This window comes from Osmia bicornis, chromosome 12 (assembly GCF_907164935.1).
Source record: "Osmia bicornis bicornis chromosome 12, iOsmBic2.1, whole genome shotgun sequence".
Taxonomy (NCBI): Eukaryota; Metazoa; Arthropoda; class Insecta; order Hymenoptera; family Megachilidae; genus Osmia; species Osmia bicornis.
Window position 1 is genome coordinate 6,478,195 of NC_060227.1, and position 23,499 is coordinate 6,501,693.

The following is a 23,499-nucleotide window of genomic DNA, read 5'->3' on the forward strand; positions in this document are numbered from 1 at the left end:
TTAAACGATGCATTCGGTCTTACACTTCTTGCAGATCTACCGATGCAAGCGATTTCTCGAAAATTAACGTTTACCCAGATATTTGATGTTATCAAATCTTTCCCGGAAACAAGGCTAATATTTTGATTGCCCAAAGACCGTGAAGCTCATTTCGTTTTTATCCTTCTGACAACTTTGAGGAATAGCAGACACCTCGGAACAATTAGATACGCGGCAATCTAAGCGCGGAACACGAAGAAAGGGACGAAGAGGACCCGTAAAAACGTGCTCTCCCGCCAGACTGACGGCTTCACGCCGCTTAAGCCGGCTTCCATCTCAAAACGAAGTTTCCGCGAAAAAGATGAATTCACCTTGGTTCAGATTCTTCGCCAACTATTTTCCTATCCAATCTTTTCCGTGACTTACAAAGACTTAGATGAACAAAGTTCATTCGCGTCGAATTACAAGCAGGATCGGCTCGAGAATACAAATTCAATTCATCTATAATATCGAAGTTATTTAAAGAAAAAAAAAAAGAAAAAACACTTCATATCTGAATAAAATTATAATATAAAATTAACATATAAAACGCATTTAATTTCAATATCAAGATTTCGTGTTCCTGTTTGCATACGTCGTTTATGTAATCGCCATTGTCGGTGTAATACAGATTCCGATTTGCATAAATCATCGTTCGGCATCGTCGCGTAAACGCGAGGACGTTTCTCGCGGATGATCGCAGTTCGGACAATTTCGGTCGAATTCTATCGGTCGATCCTGTTTCGAGGAAGAATCCCTGAGCAGACGTTCGCGCGATTTGCATAGATAGTGGAAGGAAGAGTTGCCTCTGCTGGCCGGTTTTAACGTCGTTATTTTCTGCTCGGGCACAGCAAAGGCGGGTGTGTACGGCATGCGTTTCACCCGCTACGTACGCGTGTAGGTGCACCGTAATTTCGGGTAATTTTATTTCGCTTGTGAGACACACTGGCTGGCCTGATTACGGGTTGACAGAGAGAAACGGACGAGAGAAACAATTCAGGGAAGAGCTTTGACAAAGAGCGAGAGAGAACGGTCAAAGTCTCTCGATCGCAGCTATTTCCGTCGAAAAATGCTGGTTACTTTGATCGTGGATTCGCGACGCTGAGCGGAACGTGACCGGCATTACTGTCATTATTTGCCTGATCGGGATACGAGAGCTGGATTGACGGCGAACCTTGAGCATTCAATGACTTTTGTTATCGAGGACACGGAACTCGTGACACCACGATTCCTCGCTATGTTCAACGTGAAACGTATTAAATTCTAGAAAAATTCTACGCTCATAGATCCGAAAATGGTAGCATTAGAATTGATGTACTTGTAAGGGGAATGTACACGCGAAGCGTGACGCATCGATTTCAACCAGGTACAATATTTTCTTCCTTATCAATCTACATCCAATTAGCTAACGCGTTCAATGCCATCGTGATAATTAAGTAATCACGAAGAAAAAGAATTCTTAGAAGGAAAAAATGAATTCCATAGTAGCGATGGTGTTAATATGGCGTATCTTGCCACACACGGCTGTATCTACTCCAACGATCTACCACCGTGTTCATTATTTTCCATGTTAACGAATTGCACGAAAATTAATCCTGTATCTATTACGATGACGAGAATATAGCCTCGATCGAGGCCATATCGTTGCAGATTTCACAAGCATTAACGTTATAAGGTTACCTACCGGGATCAAGCGAGTCGAGGTGCAGGTATCGTAAGACGATACAAGTTTCGTTTCAACGATAAGCCGAAAGTAAGCAGATAGGATGAGTCGAATTGAAAGATAGATAAGCCGAAGGCATCGATAGCGTGGCCGAGCCTTCGACATTAGCGAGCAGTCCTTCAGAAATCCGGTCGGACGTGATCCGGTAGGTCGACAAAAGAGGAGCGGTCGCGCGAGTCAGTCAACTTCTTGCTCGACGATCGAGACAACCGATCCTGGATGCGCTATAGATCCGATCTGTTCTTCGTACACACGATCGTGAAAGACCTTCCAACGGATACCGGTTCCCTGCCAGTCCCCGAAACCGCTCTCTACTTGTTTAAAAAAAAAAAAAAGAAAGAAAGAAAGAAGTATTTTTCTGCTTGCAACACCGCCAGCGAGACGGAGAAAGTTGCTTCCCTGCGTTTGCATTGCAGTTTCATGTTTCTTTCTATTTTTTTCTTTTCATTTTGCACTTTTCATTTGACGTAGAGAAGATAGATATGATTGTATAATTGAGCCGAGATTAAAAATGAAAATTTTCAAGAATTCAGATTCGGAGTTTTCATTCGCACGCTCTGTTTCTTTGAGAGATATGTATAATTATCAGGTTGTCTGGAAAGTCTTGTCGTTTATTTTATACGTCGAGGAAGCGGTAGAAAGTTTTGGATCACTCTGGACGTTCTTCAACCTCGCGCTTGATAAGCGAGAAAATATTTTACTCGATTTAAAGGATGATTGAAAATTATTGGAAGCGTCACGAGCGCACGTCCGCCACATGGCGCAGCCCGCAACGCGTTAATCTTGCAATAAAACGCAACAGATAATGGCCTCGGTCATAACAGCGGCTAATCAATGTAGAAAACACGCGTTCGATACCTACGTTCGAGTTTATGTTTTCGAGCGATCGGTGCACTCGAAACTCGTACACGTCGCATGTGTTTACAATACGGGGACAATGATCCCGTGTACATCGAGCCAGTTTCAAATTCAAACAGAAATTGTTTCGATCGAAAATTACAAGCTGACAAAATATTGAACAAAATAATACTCATCTTAAACGAAGAGTATTCCGGATGTACACGACCCAGAATATGAAGGAATCTCGTCGCTACGAATTCAACGATGTCCCGAATGCGTGATCCATTCAATAGCCTCTACAGAAAGAGATTCTCCCCATAGAAAACGCGAGAAAACGACAGCATCGTTTATCAGAAAAAAGATAGGAAGAAATATACTCCGAAACACATCGAATTAAATTCGGATTTAATCGCTTGTGAACAAAGAAATAAGAAACCCAAGAATTTATCCTGATCGAGGCTTGTGAATGCTTAAAATTTGCACACCTGATCGTTTGTAAATATTGTCGTAGACAAGAAACCTGTGTTTAATTCGTGAAAAATACTTGGGACTGTGCGCAATTTGCCCGGCAAACGAATCATCATCGGTTAAGTCAATCAGTTTCTTTATGGTGGGAATTATTAAAGTTGATTGATTTCTAAGAGACGCTACAGGTTTCCACGAACGTTATGCAAGAGTCGCGGCGGCAATATTGAAAAAATTCAAGATGAACCATCAGTCTCGCGAGGGCGACGAAATTATAATAGAACCTTGATATTTGCGAACGTGTCTCGTTTGCTGCATCTAGCGAAAGTCTACTGCATTCTCGAAATCCTGATGATTTTGTGAATAAAAAAAAAGAGGCAAGGAAAACGACTTCAAGGCTCGCAAAATAAAAGAAATGGCAACAAAGCGTCTGTTTATTTATGCATCTACACATTCGTACGAGCTGGTTCGAATACGAATGAACCTTTCAACAGAGAGTATGTCGTTCTCCGAAAGATATTTCCTTTTTTATTCCATCGTCCCTACCGGTTGAAAGACTGTCAGTCGACACGAGTTCTGAAGGCTGTCGAGCAAACTCGAGTAGAGGCAAGTGCGTGTCTGCCGCTTGTTAGATGCAATCCTCGCTCGAATCACGCTCTCGCAACGTTTCACGATTTTTACGAAAGATCTACGATTTTCACGAGCTACCACAGGATCTACCTAGAGCGGATTTCGTTTTAAAGCCTGCACGGATGTAGCAACAGTTCCTTTCGCGTCAAAGACCGGCTACGCGAACGGTGATAGATGAATAGAGTGGAAAAGCGATTTACAATCGCGTTCTTGCAACGTTCCATGATTTTATTATACATAAATCTCACTTCAAATGGATTTATTTGGGAAGCTCAAACAATCGTGACGATAGCTCTCATCTAGTCGAAGAATGATCAGGAATGGGAAAAGAATAATAAATCAAAGGATTTGATCCTTTGATGCAAGGTATCACGATTTTTCGGAATGATCTATGGGAACATCAAAAGGCGAACAAAAACTAATAATAATAAATCAAAAAATAATAAATCAGATTTCATTCAATGATCCATACGTAATCAATTTTCTTTCAACTCTTAACATCTATTAATAAATTAATAAAAATATAAAGATCACCCACCGACGACGATCCCCTCCACAGAAAGGTCCCAAAGTCCCCAAAAGGGTCAGCGTTTCCCTTGTTGTCCGATCTACTTCGATCACTGATCACACTTGTTCGTTCACGGCGATCGATGCTCACCACCACCAGCAATCTTCTATCACTATATTACTCGATTATATTCGTAAGAATCGGCATGGATCAGCGGTGAACAATGGAACAACACGAAACAATAACAACGGCACCGACAGTCACTAGTCCAATTAGATGAGACACACTGATCAAGCGGAGATACACGGTCGATCGACGAGAACACGATGTCCTCGATCGACGACGATTCGACGAGGATACGCGTCGCGGTTGAAGTTTCTATCGGACGAGCAACAAACTTTCTGTCCGAATGGCACAGTGGCTCGCGCGATTCTGCCGTGGTTGGCTCTCGCCGACCTTAAAGGCCGTTCGCAAGCGCCATCGCGACGCGCGCAACACCGATCGCACTCGCGCCGAAACACCGTGTGCTTCTCTTATCGTTGCCAAAACATTCGCCTTATCCTCGATTTTCTGCTCCCTTTTCTTTTTTTTTTTTTTCATTTCGATCATGCACCAGACCCTACGCTGCCCTTTTATTAGTTTCCATTGTGGCTGAAGGTATATTGAAATTTTTCTATTCGACTTTTCCATCCATCGTTTGATTTATCCTAGTTTAAAAAATCACATTTGAAACCTGAAGTTCTAGGGAACTTTAGATGTTCAATGATTCGATGAATACTGTGTAATCATTGAACAACGTTTTAGTGGTTCCTAAGCCACATTCGTTTGCGTATATTGTAAGCGAAACTAGATTACATCGTTCGATATTGTCTTCAACGACGTCCATAATGAGAAATCGACGCGTTTAATTGCGTTCGCGATGACGCGCGGATGCAGGGGACACAAATGAAATTAGTGTTCTATAATAAACCGCTTTCGGCGTGAACGGCCTGAAAATCCATGATAGTTCATGAATCGTCGAAGAAATTGTACATATTGGAATAACTATTAGTTTGTCTACTATTTAAAAAAGAAAGATTTATATTCGCGACCTTTGAACCGATTAAATCCGACAGTAACGAGTAGCACAAATTTTCAAAAAATAAAAAGGAGAGAGGTAGTTCAGAACGAATTCCTGAAAAACGAAAAAAAAAAAAGAGTCGTGGTCGTGTGTACGCAGATAAAAGAGATGTTTCAAACGGTGTTTATTCAGTCACTTCGTTTTTAATTTATTCCACAGATACTTGCGTCTGTTTACGTTTACATATTTCCCAGCATTTTATCGTCTCTCCGCGTTCCATGCATTCCGCGATGTTTCAAATAAATTCCGTCGAAAAATATATCTATTACTTTAATCCTTCCATTGAACGCAATTACCGTTTCAATCCTCGCTAAATTCAGCGAGCCTTCACGCTGTTGTTTGAACCGCTCCAAATATTCATCGTTCGATACGAATGACGATGATCGATTGTGTTCGAATTTAAAACATCCACGATTTATCTTCTTCTTTTTTTTTTTTTTTTAAATTGAAAACACGATGAAACGCGGTCGCGTTATTTCCGGACGAAAAGCATATTTGTTTCGATATAATTTCGCGGCCCATCGAAACGGTCGGCGGAAAGGACGAAAATGGACTTTTCCACGGGAGCGTAACTCGTTCGGCGCGTTAAATATCGACGTTAATTTGCATGGACGACGAAATCGGGTGCACGGTTCCTGGGCCGAAACAGATTTCGCGGCGAATTAACGTGGCGTAATCGACGAATAACGGGTGCGCGCGCGAAGGTACGCGGATAAAAATTTCAAAGTGAAAATCGACTCGGTAATAGAAGTTCGCTCGAAAGTTGGATTATTCATTTCCGTTGCATACGCAAACACGGCCGATTCATTTCCAATGCGAGCCGCCGTCGAATTGGAAGAGTTCTCCGACAAAAGCCGGCCAGAGTAATCCGATGAAAAACTTTTCCTTTCTTTTATTTAGTTATTTTCAACGGATTATCTCATTTAAATGAAGATTTAGGAGACCACGAGTATATACCATGATTCATGAATTTGACAATTCTAAGAAAACTGATGATTTTTCAAAGGCGAGTGCTTCGAAATCAATCGTTCATAATCGGTGTGCAAAGCCTCGGTCAACTTTTAAGAGAAACGTTAGGGAAAGTTTTTCTCTCGTCTATCTAGACACGTTTCTGTGTACTCGGATAAAACAGGAACATCAATGGTTGCAAAGAGTTATCAATTTCCCACGGAACAACGCGAGAAGACCATTTTTCTTGGAGCATCCGTTGCTCTCTTCCGCGAAAGAAACTCGCTGAAAGTTTTTCTCGCATAGATTATCGCGATTACGTCTGCGCCGTCGGTTTAAGAATATCTCGCGAGTATCCGGCGGTGGTCCTTTTCAATTTTTACGTCTAAGTTTACGTTTCTTAACGACTGGTTGAAAAGTTGAGAAACGATATAAAGCGTCCTTTAGAAAAGTCTTGAAAGCCTGGCCGACGATAACGCTCTCCTCGACACACCTACTTGGCCAATATTTTCAGACCATTGTGTAACTCTAGTATTTTTAAATCGTGGTAGGAAAAACGTCTGGTAGAAATGCGTAGAATGCTGGTACAGAAGGAGAAACACGGAACCTTGCTTGAAAATTTCACGCTCCATTTATGAAATCATTTACCAAGGTTATTAATTTTATTATTAATAGATTCTACTTAAATTACTATACGTTAACTCTGATTCGACTAGTTTTTATTTCATTTCAAGCTGAAATCTCTCGAATGTTATCGTAGAGAGTGTTCTATAAATTTTTTCAAGTTTTCTTGTTCCAACTGTCGAAGGTAATGTTATTCGCGTTACTTCGGTCGATTATAGACAGATTTCGTTTCGATATTTTGATGACTAGACAGAGAAAGACGTCTATAAAGGAGGAAAAATCTGAGGAAAAGTCTCATCCCCATCGAATCACATCGCAGATCAATAGAAACGAACTGCCGTCCCGGTGAAAGTCTCTTTCATGGGACTGGAAAAAAGCTGCTGTAACCGTGCGAGAAAGTTGAACAGCAACGGCAGCAAGTATGGCTGACACGATTTTCCGTCACGTACTTTATAACTCCGCTAAAGTCCACGTCGTATTCCTTTCACATTCTACATCGAAGGTCCCCCTCTTTTCAACTTTCCGCGACAATTCGCTCCTTTTCATCAGCAAGCTGACGAATGACAATTGTCCAATCAAAATTTTGGAAAAATATAAAAATTTGAATATTCTGCGAAACAGAATATAAGCATCGTCTGCTGTTCAGAATCTTTTCTGCTTATAGACCAACCGGACAAGTCTGTCTGTCCTCGACTAACCTGAAGCGAACTAAAATAAACCTAAGGTCACTGAGCTGAATTCTAAAACGTTATTCAAATTTATGGTGTCGGTCGGCAGAAGCAATTACCAATTAACATCTAAATTTAGACAAGCATTTTCTGTCCACTTGCAACGAGTACGTCAGAACGCAAGTACTTGCGTATACAGAGATGAAGAATCGGAATTCCGCGAGTTATTCGCGAACGATTCCGTGGATATCGCTTTCCACGGAACGCGAAGTCTGACAGCAGCTTCGTGCCATAATTTAGCCCATGAACGTCAGCCAATGATAAAGCGATATTGTGTTGTAAATTTATACGACGCTCGGCAACTGGCGGCCGATGCGTTTCGGTAATGAGATTCGCTAACTGAGGAAACGCGGCGAGGGTTCGATCCGCGTAACGCGTTCTCGGCTCTACCGGTGATTTGTTGCCGACTGTTTGCTCGTGCGGCACGTAATCCCAGTAAAGTAATTGCTTTTCCACTTTCAGATCGTCCGATAATCTGTTCTACACGTTTTTGCAAGCATATACTGTCCAGGGAAAAGCATCGCTGAGTACCCGCTTCAACGTTGTCCTTTTCAAACGAATTCATCGATAACCCTTTCGAGGATTCACGAAATAAAGCAAGGTTTATGGACAGGTGTACCCTTTCTACCAATTTTACAGAACTGCAATTTATCGTCTCGCGAAATATGTTTGCTAGGAAACGAATTATCCAGCCACTCGAGAAGGATTTAAAAGCGAACGAAACGAGAGCTCGTGGTCGCCTATTGCAACGCTAGACGAAGAATCCGCAAAAAGTGCAGGTGATTTAACGCTTTTACGCGGCCGCGCGCGGCTGCAGTTACCAGCAAATTGTGACTCGAGCGTTCCGCGTTACGTGTGAAATTGCGCGTGACCCGTGGCTAATTTATGCCGACCCCCCTGTTCACGCGACTTTAACCAGACCCGTATTAAAATAATAAACAAAGAGTCGGAGGGCAACGCGAACGGGTTACGGGTCAAGATCGTGAGAGAATAATTGTGAAAATGAGAATATTTTCACGCGAGTTTCATTGGTATTAGGAATTTCATTATTTCTCTGACCAAGTTACATTAAACACGGAATTCAATACTCATCCACGGAACTGTCGTTAGTTTCCGAACAATTCGATAACCAAACTAAAACTGTCAAAACGTCTATCGACCGTAGAATCAGGGCAACGAGGTTCATTTAATAGCGCAGCTGGTAAGTTTCCCGTTTGATATCGAACAATTAGGTGCGGAGGATGGGAGTCCGTGGTGGCAAACGGTTCCTTCGAATTCCGGTCAGCAGAATTTCACCGCCGCGTCCGTTTTATATCGATTCCGGAGGCGGGGGTGGACGGTGCGCAGGTCAGTTCACGTAAGTTCTGCTTTCCCTAATTGTACTTGTTGCACTTGGGGTCAGGTGCACACGGGTCTGGATTCGGCAGCGTGCCAAACGTTTGACAAACGGCGCCCCAACACGAGGTTCGTCGACCGATTTTCCATAGAAACGGATATCTCCCTGGAAATTCGCGATTTCGTCGTCCGTCTTAGCGAATTCCGCGTGTCGTTTCGGATTAACCCCCGCCTGGTTCATTTACACTCGCTCTAATTATATAATTTTCAACACTTTGTAATAAAATCCCGTTCGAGCATGGGACAATGAAACTCGAGACGGTTTTCAGACGGAAATACCTATCGCTATGAAGCATCAAACAGTCGGTCCGTTTAATTAAAGGCCGAGTTAATGATCGACCGAGCAGAATTCGCCGCGTGTCGCCGCAAATTGCAATGCTTCGCCTGGTTTATGTAAGGGCTAGTTTGCGTTCTGGTCATTAAACACTGTTATGACGAGCTTTCGTTGCGATTACCTTGTAATTTTCACCCTGTAATACTTCATCAAAGTGTGTATCCTTAAACACCTACACGGGTGACAATTATCGCGTCCGTCGGATTAACGAGGAAACAAGCAATCTTATTAAAAATTTGCAAGAGAAAATATTTTACACGGACTTGACGTATATCTGACAACATATTTTCTCGATTAAAGCTCTAGACGTGAGAATAAAACATTTTAAGCTCGTCACTTTTATGCAACGTAAACATCGGCTTATCCCTTGTGAATGAAATATAAACTATACGTATGTTACTATCACAGATTACTTAAAAATGTTTTAAAAATTAAAACTTTCTCAATTTTTAAACTTGCTATTTCTATTAATAATAAAAACATTTGTTTCCACGTCTAACAAACCCCTTTCTCTAACTCTTATCCTCCCTCATGAACGGTACACTTTCTCCGGAAAAGAAAAAAGGGTTTGAATTTATCCATGGAAACAAAGCCAATGAAAAACGGTAGCCGCAGGAACAGCCACATCCTCGTGGTTGAACAATTCCCTTAATCGTTGCAATTAAATAAACTAGCCTGCCATTCGCCGTTTAATTGCCGGCTAATTAAATCAACTTCCATCACTGTTTCCCATCGCGACATCCCTCTTTATCAGTATAGAACCGGATTAGCTTTAAATAATACATTTTCCCGAGAACGCCTGTTCGATAATCCCGATCGATTCGGATTAAATAATCGCCGAATTATTGAATGAAACCTATCAATCGTTAAAGCCATTATTCCGAATGTTGCAAATACTACATTTGATGGTTTAATTCCTCAAGCATGATTAAACCTGATGCGACTGGATGTATGTATCGTTAAGAATATTAATGATTATCCCTTTAATACTGTTTAACGTTGAAACGAGATGAAAATTGTCAAATTTATTTTATCTATGAATTTTTCAACGATAAATCTACAAAGACAAATTATAACACGATCCAGTGCACTTTGCTTGGAAATAATTAAGAGAGGTGTCTCATAATTCCTATGAATTTTCAATATACCGTATAATCTAATGATTTGAATGGGCCAACACGGAAATTATTTCACAGATGAACGAGGAAACGTCAACCATAATTGTCAAGCGTTGCAGAATGCGTGTCCATTCGCGTTACAGCCGCACTTGTGTTTCAACGTCGTCGTTGAACATCAAAAGCGAAATTACGTAATTCGTTAGCTCTGACTCAACGCAGTAATTACAGTTATAAAAAACCAGACGTGTCTTTGTTTTCGAGTGTCATGATTTTAGGGTCCCAGATACCTCCCAGGCACAGTTTGACCTGCATGTACAGAACTGTACAACAAACATTCCTAGCTGCAGTAGTAGCCGCCTTTTATCAATTACTGAACGCACAACGGGATCTCGTTAATCAATAGGAAAATACAGAACGAAAAACAAATAATATCGATACGATAAAAAACAACGAGGAGCGAGCACGCGTTACGAAACGTTCGCTCAGTGAACATTTCTATCAAACGACTCGGCTACTCGATACGAATTTTCTCTGTTTGATAAATTCCTTGAACAAATTGGAAATTCGAGTAAAATCACGATTTAATCGAAAACATTTCATGTATATCTGTGTAAATGCATCAAGCACAACGATCGACGAAACGAACATATAATTACGTAATCTGTATCTTTTTCAAACTTTCAAAAAATAAATTTTCCTGTTAAGTCTGCTTCTCCGTCGCTCTAATGATTACGTCGAAAAAGTTTCAGCGGTGATTTTTGCGTTTCCCCTTGATCCCGGATCAACGGTGACCCGAGCTGCAGTTTAATTAGCTCGAATGTCTGGTTACGCGAACGAACGCGGATGAAAATTTTAATTCGAATCGAGATCGACCGGCTTCTCCGCGGTTTAAATTCACTTCCTCCTCGCTTTTCCTCTGTCCGTTCGTGCCGCGGGAACCGCGATCCGTTTCATTAATCGCGGTGTCTTCGTAATGGATTTTTAAATTACTCTCCTAGCACGTGGCCGATCTACGAAGGGAAATGGCAACTTCAACCCCCGGCTACTCGTTAATTGGTAACGCGGTTTTAATATTCTACCCGTCCCCTTGTTTCATCTTTCTTCTCGTTTTTCTTTTCTGTCTAAATGAAACACGTCCAGTTATTTACTGGATTTATATTTTTAATAAAATACCAGTCATTATTTTAGCATATTTCAAACTTTTAGAAAGAATCTTATACGATATCACAAAGTGAGAAGGGGGAAAGGTTGTGAAAATTTCCTGATCAGGAATCAGAGAACGGAGAAGGCAATCGTAAAAGAAGAAAATGGGATAACAAAGCCACTCGAATTCGACTTGGTAGAAAGCCGGAGAAGAAAAGGAAGAAGAAGGGTGGAATATAAGTGGATCCAGTTCGGGGAGTCGAAATTTCTCGGACCGAGGGAAAATTATTGGGAAAATCTATCGACTGGCAGAGGCAGCGAGGCGAGGCAAACTGCCGCTAATCACCGCCGAAATCTCGATTTAATGGTCGGGATTTGGTGAGCTCGGAACTGGTGGTGCGCAACGGCTAGCCGAACAAAAACGTCTCGTTCGCTCGCATGCATCGCGACGATAAATGCACTCGCGCTTCGTTGCATACACACTCCGTTACGTTTTATGCAAAACAGTCGAGCCGCGGATTTATCGACGAATTCACGCGCGCATCCAGTTTCTGTTTACAGACGGATCGTCCACGACCCGTCTTCGCCTCCTTCCCCATCGTTTCATCCAGTACTTTCATCCAGAATTTACATGATTTTCAATATAAAGATGAATATCTAACGTGAAATTTGACAAATTCTAATGGTATCTGTATCATAGTTCCATAGATCCTCGGTTCTAATCCTCTGAGCCTCTTGATCCTCTTCCAAAAATCCGCAATCCATCTGCAAAACACATTCAGCCAATCTCTGTTGGCGGTAGCAGCAAATTCAGCAGATCCATCCCGCTGTTCAATTTATAGAAAAAGAAGAAACTCGTCGGCGTCCAGGATCGAGGCAGGAAAATGAAAGCAGCGAAGCTCTTCGTCGATCTCCGTCCCTCGAACGATCTTAAAAGTCAATTTCATTGGAATTGACAGGTTCATCGAGGGAGGACGATCGCGCGGATAGATCCTCCAGCCCGTTCGTTTTCACGGGTTACAGAGGGTAAAGCTGGCGGCAGGAAGAGAAGCGCCACCCCATCATATTGATCGTAGCCGGCTGCTCAACATGGCGCCGGGGGTGGCGTTCGCGATCGGCCTGATCCTCGTCGTCGAACACCTGCAGGAAGGCCCGGGAAGCCTCGCCAAGACCTTCACCTTCCCCGAGTATCCGTACAAGGAGACTACCAAGAATGTAAGTCGGTCGGAAGCTAGCAAGAACCATCCGGGAGGAACGCTTTTTGTCGCTTGGTACAGGTTATGGCTGGACAGCCTTGTTTTCGGGGTGGCGCTTTTCCACATCGGGGAAAAGAAACTCGTGACGATTCCTCTTCGATCGCGTTGAATTTTCACCAAGTTCTATGGTATTTTTCTTCTTGCTTTTCATTCGCCTTCGCTTGTCTGGTAGTCGCTGGTGTTGGGAACAGTGTGAAAGGGGTATGCTCACCGGATTCCATGGTTCTGTTTATAAACACCGTAAGGTATTTCCAAACTGTTGTGATATCGTTCCGAGTGAAACGTGTGACATTTGGTACGACGTTCGACGTCGATCTGACATTTTCACGGGGACGTAAGGAGACAGGTGATTTCATGAATTCGTTAAGGGGGTTGAATCGATTTGCCGTTAACCTGAAAAACAGCGGACGTGCTCGGGGTGCGCTTCGGTGTCGAAACTTATTTCAAATACAAAACTGTAAACTCAATTTTATCGTCGTTCGTTGCATGTAAAGATATTCGCTTCTTTACATTGAGAGAAAGGGAATTGTTCTTCGAGAAAATTGAACGAGCTTATGGCACCAATAATGGAACTTCTACGAGCATTAATTGGGGTTAATCTTTGAACAGGCTCGAACCAATTGTTGCGCTCGATTTTGTCCGGTTATCGTGTACGAGAATCGTCCACTGTGTTTTTCACAACTCGTCGAGTGTCTTCTCGGCTTGGTTCTTTTATTTTCGGTCGAGCCTTGTTCTCGTTCGATTGGCAATCGATTTCTAATAATTTCACGTTTTTGGCAGGAACTTCTCTTCAGGCAGTTCGAGCAGGCTTGCGAAGAAAGCGGCGCTTGCAAGATGCTATCGCCACAAAGAAGCGGAATCGCCAAAACAAGATGCATTCGCGAATGCGTGTCACCGTCCTGTTACAAAGAGATCTACTTGTTCGACCAGGTATTCCCTTTACTTTCAATCATTTCAACCGTCGCGTCAACGAATTGATCGCATAAAAAATATGTGACTTTTTAGTTAGAAGAAGGTGAGATCGACGTGAGATTGAACTCGTTCAAGGGTTGCTTCATGCAGCGCAACGGGCGACCACGAAAGTAACAAAAACTAAGCCGAAAGAACGGCGGAAGCACGGAGGAGAGAGCAATCGCAACGCCATCGAATCGCAGAATCGTATTCGAAATTGCGACCGACGCACCGCACAATCGCGTCTAACCAGTTCCAAATGAAAATTTTAGAGGTCAACAGCCAAGCTGGGGAAAATTAGGGCGAGGAGAGCGATCAAGCTATTTAGCGAAACAACCAAAAAAAAAAAAAAATGAATGCTATATTTCAGGATATCACGCAGAAGCGCACGCGTTACACTCGGACGAATTAAATTCGTCCCGGATAATCTTTTTCTACTTTTTGTACGCACGTATTACCATGTTAAGCCGATGTTACTAACAATGTTGCACGGATGAAATAAACTGTTAAAGCAAAAGAATAGTGTCTTTTGTTTTCGACTACCCTTTAAATTGCGACAACTGAAAATAACGCGGTATATTCGTAAACGAGATCAAACTATATAGAGTTCTCTCGGTCAATGCCGTTCGAAAATGAATATTCAATCACTCACCGCGTAGCGTAGACCGTGGAAAGCTTCGTCCGTCCTCAGCTTCTGCGCGCCGTCCATGTATCTTACAATTTGATCCAAAGTCTCCTCGAACGGCGTTTTGCGGAGCGACCTCGGGTTCCAAGGAGCTTCGTCGGTGCAATATCTCTTCCGATATCGCAGCCAGGTCGATACGAATTCCAAAAAGTGGCAGGATACGTGCCGCGTCTTCAAGGTAGAAGATACGATAACACAGTTGCTCATTAAATTGCAGAGATGGTACATCAATGACTCTGTGCGACTGTGACAGAATCTCAAGACACCCACGAGACATTGGTACACGATATCTCTTTGCATCGAATCTACCTGTTAACATAGAAGTTGTAACACAGATGTATAATAATTTATTGTAAACCTATGATTAATTTCGATGAAAACATTCGTACATTCCCATGAACGATGAGAAGAGTCTCGTAGAGATTGAGCACCGCTCGCGCCCCGTCGTTATTGCTCGGTATTCCGCTCAGACTGACAACCGATCCATCAATATTTTGAGTTAAAATTTCCAGCGCCAGTTGCATCGCGCTGATCGACCAGTGGACGGATTTCCTCGTATTTAACAGCAAATCGGCTAAGCTCTGCGCGTCAATCGTCAACGGCTTATCACGCTGAATAAAAAAAAAAAGAAAAAATAGATGAGAAACACCGGAATGGAACGAATCGTTCTTCAACGAGATTTATTATTTACAAAGTGCAAACAGCATGCGCGCACCTGGATAGACGATTTTCCTTGACAGTGAATAATAAACGCGAGAAGCTTCAAACAAACCGCGGACAATTCCGGAGTGTCTTCCGAAAAGCCTTGCACGATCAATTCCTCCAGGAAGTTCGTGGTCGTACAATATATCTGGAGAACTGCAATTTCAAAAGCGTGAATTGTTTTCTGTCTTTTTCTTATTTATCGAGCGAGTGTACTTGAAGTATGTACTCGTGAACGGCTTGGTCGTCGAGGATGTGACCAGCAAGACGTACGACTGCATTACCGCCAATGTCCTCAGCTTCGGATCCGCTTCTCGTCTCAGCAAGATTCTTACCAGACTGTCCGCGCAGCGATTCTTCACGCTCGATGACAAGGTAGCCGGAATGGAAATATTGGTCAATTCTAGCACCGCCTTGACCTGCTCATCTGTAGCTTATTTTTAGTCGAGGCTCTTTGATTTCTCTTAATATTCCAAACATCTGTGCCTACCTTTCTCTGGTTCGTAGGGGAAAAGAAGATTCGGCAATATGTGCCAGGCAATTTCAGCAATCTCTTTCGCGTTGTCCAGTTGAATCATCTCGCGAATTCCTTTCATGGCCAGCTTGATTATCTTCTCGGAATAACCAGTCTGTACGACGAGCTATTTACCACGAGAAAATACCAATTAAATTATCGAAATCACCTTTGATTCTTATGATTTTCTCTGCCAAAAAGTCCTACCAATAAATAATGTCGCACAACTGTGGCGCAATCGAGCGTCAACAGAGGTTTGATATCCCCCTCTGATTCCACCAGCCAAAGATCCATCGCTTTGTTTCGCAAATCTTTCGGGAACTCGGGGCACTTCAAGCAATAATGCAACAGATCTATGTGATGGGTGTAACAATCGTTCAATCTGGAATATTGCAACACGGCTGCCAATCGTTTCACGGCTTTCCCGTAATCCTGTTCCGAGCTCGATGACGAATGCGACAGAGACGCGACAGCAAACAGAAACCATAAAACTTTGAGAATTTGCGACGGTGTCGGATCAGACTTTGGCAAATTGATGATCCTGGTGATCAGCGATTTCAAGCATATCATGTCGTTCCTGGAATATTCGTGTTACAGTCTCTTTCAACTTAACTTGCCGCCTTTTCATACGAGTTAAACAACGTACTCTCTGGTTCCGTGGAAGTGATAATAGATTAACATCATCAAGGCAATAGCACTGCCACCTTGATGCTCGGCTATTATGTTCTTCCATTGTTCAGGATCTTTCGGCAAGTCCAATAATCCGCGATGCATCAAAGTTTCGAAAGCAGTTGCACCTTCGGGCCATTGGCTGATAGACAGGGATTTATCAGCGAGATTAGTTATGATTCTAGCTAACAGCAGGCATGTGCTACGCCGAGGATTTTCCCTGAAATATCAACGACTAAATCGTGAATCCTGCACGTTTATCGATTTTATTTCGTTTTATCAGTCTCGTTGCAATTTGAGTGCGCGACTTACGGAAGCCTGCCGGTTAAGAGCAAGAAATACTTGAGATATCCGTTGGCGGTCAAGTGGTTTGACAAGTTGTCTTGGTTACAGCTACTCAACTTGTAAAGGTTGTACAGACAAGTCACGAGATTTCTATGGAATTTGACCCTGTCCGTTCCGTTTGACTCTCTGTCCTGTACGCGGATAATAAAAATTGACGCATGACGCTTGTAATTAAATATGTCGCACCGAGGCGATACGTTAACTAGGATAACGATCTCGGTATAACTTACTTTAACGTGAGGCACGATCGTGCTCATCGTTGTTCCATAGATCGCCTTTACCAAAGCTACTTTGCATTGCGAAACTTTGTCGAAGGCTTTTCCGCTATCGTTCTTCTCGATACACAACCTGAGAAGAGGATTTTCCTTTAGCTTTACCGACTTAAGTTAACCGTTCAATCTTATATCGAATGTCTCACCGGGTTCCGGAAGCGCAAGCAGCGCACAGCGCAGCAGCAGCAAGCGAAACCGAAGCTTCGTCATCGCTGTATTTAACGATCTCTTTCATCATATCGACAGCCTTATGACAAAGTTGAAACACGCTGTCCTCCAAATCATACGCAGACTCAATATTTTCCAAAACGAGATTCAACAATGCTATAGCGGAGAATTTTATTTTCTCATCCGATGAGTCTTCTAAGAGCAATGATTTCAAAAGCGACAGTATTTGTCGTGGAATGCAGATCTCGTGAAAATTCATATTAAATTCTATCGCTCTAAAAATTTCAATATTTACTAATACTTCTATGAAAAATTCAGTGATTTTGAATAATTAAATTGATATAAAAATGATCACCTCTGAAGTATATTGAAAATTATTGTAAGAAGCTTATGTATCAACTGTGTCTCTTTACTACGAGACTTTAAAATGCAAACTGTAATTTTCAATATCGAATCCATAGCTTCCTTTGCTATGTGATAGTCGTAGAACTTCCGGTATACGATTATCACGTTTAAAAAGTCGAGAACGCATCTGTTAATAAAATATATGCTTTTATAAATGTTAAAGAGAATTAATTTGTTGAATAATTTCTCTAAAACCCACGGAAGAAGTGATTCGGTAGAAGTTTGCAAGATTTCGAATACGGTTGATAGCAAGTCGAACTTAATGAACTTTGAAAGAACCGCCTCTTTGCTCGCAGCGCCACCATTTTGGAACAAATCGGATAGCCGTTGCACGCATGCTACCTATGTACAAACAATTTCTTCTCAATTCCTATTCTAAATCATCTGACGATACCTTCTTACAATATCTTTTACAACTTTATCGAAAAACAACAGTATATAAGTGAATATTACATCTTAGAAGCAAATAAATTTCAAGAATGGAACAAATCGGATAGCCGTTGCATACATGCTACCTATGTACAAACAATTTCTTCTCAATTCCTATTCTAAATCATCTCACGATACCTTCTTACAATATCTTTTACAACTTTATCGAAAAATAACAGTATATAAGTGAATATTACACCTTGGAAGCAAATAAATTTCAAGAAACCGAAGCACGCTACAATCCTGTATGACGCTATACATTGGCTTACATGAATTTCGAATGAAATAGACGTACCTGGGCATTTTCGTCGTGTTGCATCAGTTTCTGCTTGATGCTCGTCAATAAAATATCGATGTCTAACCGAAATAAAGGCTCCATATTCACAAATAATTTAAATTTCACAAAAAAACAGTTGGATAAAGGGAGACGCCGTGCGAAGCCGCGTACCACGTGAACGGAAACGATTTTTCGAATCCAGGCGCATGCGCAACCAAGATGGCGGCCGGCGCGTAACACGAACGCGAACGCGGGAAATATTCGAATAACAAAATATTAGTTTGTTATAAAAAGCGTATTACAAACATGTAAATTCGTAATATTCACGTCAATGGTTACTATATTTTATTTCAAACGGTATTATAAATTATAATACAAATACAATAAGTATAATCGTAATATATTATAAATGTTAAACAATCCTGAGTAATTACTCTACATAAGAGATAATGAATCGTATTGTTATCGATAATTTCTTCTTTTTTTTTCGCTCTCACGATGCCGAACGACATCCCCGTTGAAACGAATCGCGACAATATATATATATATAATATAGAATACAATAATAACATATAATATAAACAATCCATTTCACATGGAAGGAAGGGTTAATTCTAGACTATTTATAATTTTCTCCTTACATCGAAAACGTCATAAACTATACAGTATTAACATCAAAAGAAAATGATATCGCGATCCGACAAAAACATTTACACAATGAGACGATGCGGTAATACACAGTGCAAGGTGACAACGCCGTATATTCAATTATATGTGCAAAATCTATACATAACGAGAGCGAAACAAGCGTACAAATATTTTTCGATCTCGGAACATCAACGACTCATGGTAGAAAAAGGAAAATAAAGAAAAAAAAGAAGTCGTAGAAAATAAACCTGTTGTTTCTTCCTTGTTCAAACGAATAGAAAGAAAGGGAACGGTCGTGGAAGAAACGTGTCAACGAATGAAATGAAAGTTAACAATTGGAAACCTCTTTAGAGACGAACGAAAAGTCCCCTAGAATTTAATCGCGAAGCGGAATTCGCGGGACCTGAGCCTCGTTTCGGCTATTGAATCATGTTTACCTGATAAACATGCTCAATATCGTCACGTTACGACGAGAGCACGATCCCAAGCGACACGGAATTCGAATCTTTTTCTTTTTGCTCCACTCAATCGCTATGGCAGTGACAAAATACCTGTGGACCGTTCGATTATTAATTGTATACCAGTTGCAAGGATGACCATACAACGAAGAGAATCGTCTACGTTTTCAAGCTGGACGATAGAGGTGCACGAACGAGCAACCAGTCTAGCACCATTCGGAAATAATCGCACGCGCGAAATTCATTTAATTACAAGCCTGAACCTTCTGAACCTTCTGAACCGTAGAAACGAAAGGTAACAGCAAAATTAGAGTTCAAAACGCTTCTTCCTCTCGGCGACCATGCCCACCGCTGGCAGTGGGGGGTGGAGCGGGTGATGGTAATTAGGCGTAGGTGTTGGAGGCAAACTGCGACAACTTCTGCTGGACCACCTCACTGCTGGAGACCTCATCAGCTCTGCAAACAAAATCTAACTTTATTAGTGTCCTTTAAACTATTACAATTATCCTTTCGCTGCATCGCCTCGAACCCTTTGCTTAACACATTTGCATCGGAAACAGAGGGGACTCGACTTCCTCCAAGGTAGCAAGCGAGTAAATTGAAAGAACCAAAAAGCACCGATGATCAGATGCGAAGATACATAGAATACAAAGCGTGATGAAACGGTTCGTGGACACGACGAGTGGAGAAAAAAAAACACACACATAGTAGTACTTGTCTTAATTGGCAAAGAAGAGAACGGACCTGCAACGGAGAGAGCTGAGGGTTCCGGGGTGAAGCGGGACGCGTGAGGATTGTTGGCACGGAGGAATGCCTCCGCGTGTTGTTGCTGCTTTTCATTTTTGTTGTTGTCCTGCCACCGGCTGCCAGCGCTGTCGACTCGCATCTCTGCTGTGCCACCTTTCGTGTCAAATAATTGTCGAAATACCATTATCCCGTTTCCTTCGTTCGTCTCCTTTTCTTTTTTTTTCTCTTTCTCTTCTTACAAATCAAAATACCGGTCGATTCGAAACAAAGCAGAACTCTCTCCATCCTAAGATGACTTCAGGAACATTAATTAGTAACATATGATTTCTTAGACTTTGGATAATTATAATTTTCAGATTTGAAATGTTATTCGTGGTTCAAAGGAACATCTTCTGTTGGCTACAAATATTTTAGAAAAATATTATTTCCAAAAAGTCATCTTAGCATTAAAAGCTGCACCCATTCTGTTATTACACTGCCACCTATGTAACTTAATTTATTCCTAATTGATACAATGCGCACAATAAAGGACTAATTATTGCCTTGCACACCTAGTATGTTCCCAACAGTCAAGCGACGTTATTCTTATAATTATACTCGTATTATACGATGCTGCTGTTCGAAAATGCGCAGAAATCAACAGATATGTATATTGCAAAAATAGCTTCTTCGTAAGAAAATGCAAAAAGTACAGTACAAAAGGTTTCATTGATATCAAAAATGTCTGTATAGACTATTGCGTTAGGATGAGCCAAGTGATTCCTGCGCAGCTCCGGTGTTAATTAAAATGTTGAAGATTATGCGTACGAATTAGACATCGAAAGAGTACAACATCACACTCACAGAAAGGCAGGGTTACTTTGCGTTGCTGCAATATACACCCAGAAAAATACGTCCCATGTTAGCTTACAGCCAAGTTAGACAACCGTCTAATACGGAGAACTACCCAAGTGTTACACTCACTTATTAATGAAACTGCATGTTGTTTTATTAATTGAATAACTATTACACAAAAATTATCATAAAAAAAAAAAAATTTGGGAACCAAGGATTCGAACCGAGGACCTTTAGGTTGCGAATCATGTGTTTAACCATGGAGCGGATCCATGACTTGCAATCTGAAGGTCCTCGGTTCAAATCCTTGGTTCCTAAAAAAATTTTTTTTTTTTATGATAATTTTTATGTAATAGTTATTCAATTTCATTAATAAAACAACACGCAGTTTCATTAATAAGTGAGTGTAACACTTGGGTAGTTCCCCTTGTAAGTGTTACGTTAACTGTCGTTTACTAACGATACGATTGTTGAATTTTTTTAAATTTAAATTCCCAGTCGTTCGGAACATCCGATGATTTGTATCGTCGAGTCGAGCTGAAAAACTGGCGCGAACGTTTTAAACGTGATCGCGTACACATGTAATTAACAAAATGATTTCACAACAAATACATTTCATGCCGATTGCAATAAAAAACACAGGGTCGTTCTATCAGTCGACATTAACAATCGAAGCAGTTAATTTTCTAGTAGAAAGCACCTGTTTGTTAGTCTTACGTTTCCCTTTTCTCTCTCCTTCAAAAAACAACTACTTTTCGTTGTTAGAATAAACAGCATAGTGGATCTCCGTGAGATTTAGCATGCTCTATACAGTTGGCTGGAACCAACTGGAATTATAATGTTCATTCAAGAAATCGTCTGACAAGTATTAGATTGCTTAGAAAATTCGTTTCGAATTTCTGCCAATTTCAAAGCTGACGATATTAATTTTCCAAACAGTCCAATGTTATAGAGAAAGAAGCAAGATTCGATAGAATGAAAACGATGTCCTGTCCTAGCTCGAGAATGAATGCAAGTTTCAGAGAAGCAGAGACGAGTGTTCGAGGAGGATTGAAAGAGCAACGATCCACCGGACGGCAGTGGATCCGTGCCGATCGACGCTTCCGTTTTCACCTTTCTTCTGTACCTTGATACTGATGGGGCAGTCCGCTCCTTGGTCTCAGGCTGTCCCACAGCGGCGAGGCCAGACCGTTACGCTCTTGGCCCTTTTGCCCTAAGCCCGCCGTCTCTTTCCTATCGTGCGACTGAACGCCGCCGGAACTACCCGCCGGTCTACTAACCAAGTTACTCGAGTAAGGCAACGACACCGACTTAATGCGTTCAAGTTTGTAGGAGAACGCGGCCGGTTTGTCCGTTGTGCTCTTTTGCAACGTGGACATCGAGCTTTTAGGCCGTTCGCTCGTCAATCTCTGCTCCTCGCTACTCGCACGTACCAGCGGCTCCTGACTACTCCGTACACGATGCGGCGAACTTAGCGTTGGCGATTTCGATGTCACGCCGCACGTATCACGAGGGCCGTCCCCATGCTGTTAGTGAAATATCGAAAATAATATGTATATGCGTCAGAGTGCGGCTGATGTGGGTTAACACGATCGTTAGGATCGCTGCTCTGATTCGGCCAATCCAGTACGGTCGAGTGCAATTTTACGCTTCCCTTAGTTGAAGAAGTTGGGTAGCTAACAGAAAAGTTCCACCCGTTTTTCTCTATGTGCAAGACCGAAAGGAAGTAGGAGGAGACTTGTCTTTTAGCTTCTTCTTTTAACTAAGAGAAGCCCACGTTGCACCCGAGTGTACAATTACACGTTATGGGCTGATCACGAGGTGGCTCTCAGGTACAGTAAAACCTCTCTGGAAAATCGTAGACAGCAATGATCGTCCGAGATGATTTCGTGATGTAACTGTTAAGCGTTATTGGATTAACCCTCGACGCTTCATGGGGTGCGATGATTGGTTATTTTTAAATGGTAGCAAGTTGCTTGCTCCCTCCCTACCAGCCGAGGGTTAAAATGTAGGCGAACAGAATAAAGCTTTGCTGTACCCAAGTCTATCTCTAGCCGATTCATCGTTGCCGATTATATGTACAATGTTTTTGCGAGTACTGCAGGAAGCTAGCACGGGGTGACACCATAATATGTAATTGCAGCGGAGTTAATCATTTAGTAGTGTACACTTGTTAACCACATCTACTTGTACAATAAATCGGACTAGTTGCAGAGCTCTAAGTTTACCTTCAATTGTTGCAGTCTGTGGATATCCTCTCTCGGTTCAGCTATATCGTTCTCCTTGCCTCTTAACATTTGCATGGTGTCGTTGATCGCGCCATCGTTCGTTTCCAGCACCAAATGAGCCCTTAGTTGTTTATTTCGTACGTCCAGTTGCATGATGTGCTGTTGCGCTTGGGCAAGCTGTTTTGTAAGAGAACCAACTTTTTCTTCTAAGGCTGCAGACTCTACACACTTGGAGGAATATTTAGCTGATAACGAAAGGATCTCCTGCTTAATTTCTTCCATTTCTTCCCTATAAACGATGAAATAATGAGACTCAA

General features: G+C 41.8%; 3 protein-coding genes across 7 annotated transcripts in view; 1 reads left to right on the top strand and 2 right to left on the bottom strand.

The window, feature by feature from the left end:
* The window catches only part of LOC114871740, a 177,976-nt gene extending 159,552 nt beyond the window's left edge, over positions 1–18,424 (bottom strand). The window contains 13 exon segments of the mRNA XM_046288185.1: positions 14,450–14,795; positions 14,876–15,097; positions 15,202–15,344; positions 15,418–15,615; positions 15,679–15,829; positions 15,910–16,279; positions 16,349–16,591; positions 16,684–16,847; positions 16,947–17,064; positions 17,135–17,431; positions 17,512–17,688; positions 17,761–17,903; positions 18,286–18,424. Coding sequence (XP_046144141.1) covers positions 14,450–14,795; positions 14,876–15,097; positions 15,202–15,344; positions 15,418–15,615; positions 15,679–15,829; positions 15,910–16,279; positions 16,349–16,591; positions 16,684–16,847; positions 16,947–17,064; positions 17,135–17,431; positions 17,512–17,688; positions 17,761–17,903; positions 18,286–18,369 — 2,656 coding nt within the window. The 5' untranslated portion in view covers positions 18,370–18,424.
* LOC114871728 lies at positions 8,673–14,283 on the top strand. 2 transcript variants are annotated; one of them, XM_029177978.2, is made up of 4 exons: positions 8,673–8,805; positions 12,437–12,809; positions 13,631–13,780; positions 13,856–14,283. In XM_029177978.2, exons 2-4 carry the CDS (start codon positions 12,684–12,686, stop codon positions 13,934–13,936), a joined length of 357 nt encoding a protein of 118 aa, XP_029033811.1. In that variant the 5' UTR covers positions 8,673–8,805; positions 12,437–12,683; the 3' UTR covers positions 13,937–14,283. The 2 variants fall into 2 exon arrangements, with proteins under 2 accessions (XP_029033811.1, XP_029033812.1); XM_029177979.2 differs by having other exon boundaries at positions 12,554–12,809.
* Positions 18,425–18,615: 191 nt separating the features above from the next.
* The window catches only part of LOC114871753 (protein outspread), a 115,287-nt gene continuing 110,403 nt past the window's right edge, over positions 18,616–23,499 (bottom strand). The window contains exons 14-17 of one of the 4 annotated variants that reach the window (XM_029178061.2): positions 23,183–23,471; positions 22,081–22,480; positions 20,118–20,273; positions 18,616–19,829 (exon numbers count right to left, since the gene is read on the bottom strand). In XM_029178061.2, coding sequence (XP_029033894.2) covers positions 19,681–19,829; positions 20,118–20,273; positions 22,081–22,480; positions 23,183–23,471 — 994 coding nt within the window. In that variant the 3' untranslated portion in view covers positions 18,616–19,680. The remainder of the gene's footprint in view (positions 19,830–20,117; positions 20,274–22,080; positions 22,481–23,182; positions 23,472–23,499) is intronic. The other 3 variants (XM_029178063.2, XM_029178064.2, XM_029178065.2) reach the window with 3 other exon arrangements.